Source organism: Mesitornis unicolor, unplaced genomic scaffold (genome assembly GCF_000695765.1).
Source record: "Mesitornis unicolor isolate BGI_N332 unplaced genomic scaffold, ASM69576v1 scaffold34359, whole genome shotgun sequence".
NCBI classification, from domain to species: Eukaryota; Metazoa; Chordata; class Aves; order Mesitornithiformes; family Mesitornithidae; genus Mesitornis; species Mesitornis unicolor.
Window position 1 is genome coordinate 57265 of NW_010209968.1, and position 1463 is coordinate 58727.

General features: G+C 57.3%; 1 protein-coding gene across 1 annotated transcript in view; it reads right to left on the reverse strand.

Annotated features, from left to right (window-relative positions):
* Positions 1 to 1463, reverse strand: part of LOC104547382 (1-phosphatidylinositol 4,5-bisphosphate phosphodiesterase gamma-1) — a gene marked incomplete at its 5' end in the record, with an annotated part of 23489 nt that overhangs the window by 8116 nt on the left and 13910 nt on the right. The window contains 3 exons of the mRNA XM_010193037.1: positions 152 to 332; positions 615 to 734; positions 1175 to 1375. Of these exons, the coding sequence (XP_010191339.1) occupies positions 152 to 332; positions 615 to 734; positions 1175 to 1375 (502 nt within the window). The remainder of the gene's footprint in view (positions 1 to 151; positions 333 to 614; positions 735 to 1174; positions 1376 to 1463) is intronic.

Sequence of the window (1463 nt, forward strand, 5' to 3'; positions counted from 1 at the left end):
GCAGCAATAAATCTCGCTCAAGCCAAGAAGTGTTTGCAACAGGGCATGAAGCCCCAAGATGGGTCACACACCACTACTTCAAGGCATCAGTTCAAAGGGGACCTGTCCACCACTCTTTGGCTTAGCTCTTCCAATGGCTGCCCACACTCACCGCTGTCCCTATCTTCTCCAGCGTCTCCTCGTTGATGGGGTACCTCAGCTTCATCTTGCGGTACAGCGGGTGCTTTTCATAGTAGCTGATCAAGTCCACCAGGCTCTCGAACTCGGAGTTGCCGAGCAGCACAGTCTGGCCCTCCTGCTGCACTCGGCAGTGCTTGATCTTCCCTTCCGCCCTGGCAGGTGGGAAGAGAGAGAAGCCGCTTGGTGCCTGGCAAGAGAAGATCTCTGCCACAATAAAGACACCCAAGCAAAGGGTGTCCCCAGGCTGGCTGCTGAGCACAGCCATTTCCCATCAGAAGATGGGAGAAGCAGGGTCTCAAAGGCTCTCATGAGGCTGTAAGGCTTATCCAGGGCCATCCAGGAGCGAGAAGAGCTCTGGGAAGGCTCACATCAGGCTCACGGCCCCTCTCACACACTGCAGTATCCCAGCCCACCACTCTTCTCTCAGGACGCACCGGAAGGAGATGGCGTAGGAGCTGGGCTCGCTCCTCTTGCGCACCAGGAAGGCTCCGTCGCGTGGCACCCGCATCAGCATGTGCTCGGCCTGCGCCCGGGTGAGGTTGGCGTGGTACCACCTTTCAGAAAAGAAATGTCACTGTGCACGGGTCCCCACACATCCAGATCATCTCTGCCATGCTGCGCTGTTTCCAGCCCACAAAAGACTGCCTTGAATCCTCAAAAGGAGGACAGGGAGCAGAGATCATCACCTATGTAACAGGGCTGCCTTCTTTCTGTGGGGCAGGTGGAAACAGAGCCATTTGGTGGCACACAGCATGGGCAAGGGCATCCCAACCAAGCCTGGTCCCTCCTTGCTTTGCACTGAGCTTCCAAGACAACCAGCTCCATCAGCAACAAAGGTGGCCAGCATGGCTGCTGTGACACAGCTCCATGGGGATCAATCGGGGACCAGAGAGCCCCAGCAAGGAAGGAATGATGGAGAAGAGATGTGGGAGGGTTTCCCATGGGGTCCCAGCTGCCCAGTGGACACAAACCCCCTCCTCTAACATGCGCTTACTCTTTGCTCTCATGGGCATTGGTCTGTGGCACCGGCTCCGTCAGCCTCATCTCAAACTCGTTGCACCTCAGTGGCACCTCCTGGTAGTGGGTGATGAGGTCGTAGAGGCTGTCGAACACCAGGTTGTCCGTCAGGAAGAACTTGGGGCTGCCAGCATCCTGCCGCGAGTGTATCCGACAGTGCTGCACCTTCCCGTTGCGCCTGCAGGAGGGAGGAGGGAAACCAGGGTTGTCTGTGGAGATGTGGTACCTGTCTTGGGCACAGCTCCAGCCTGGACATTGCATTCCTG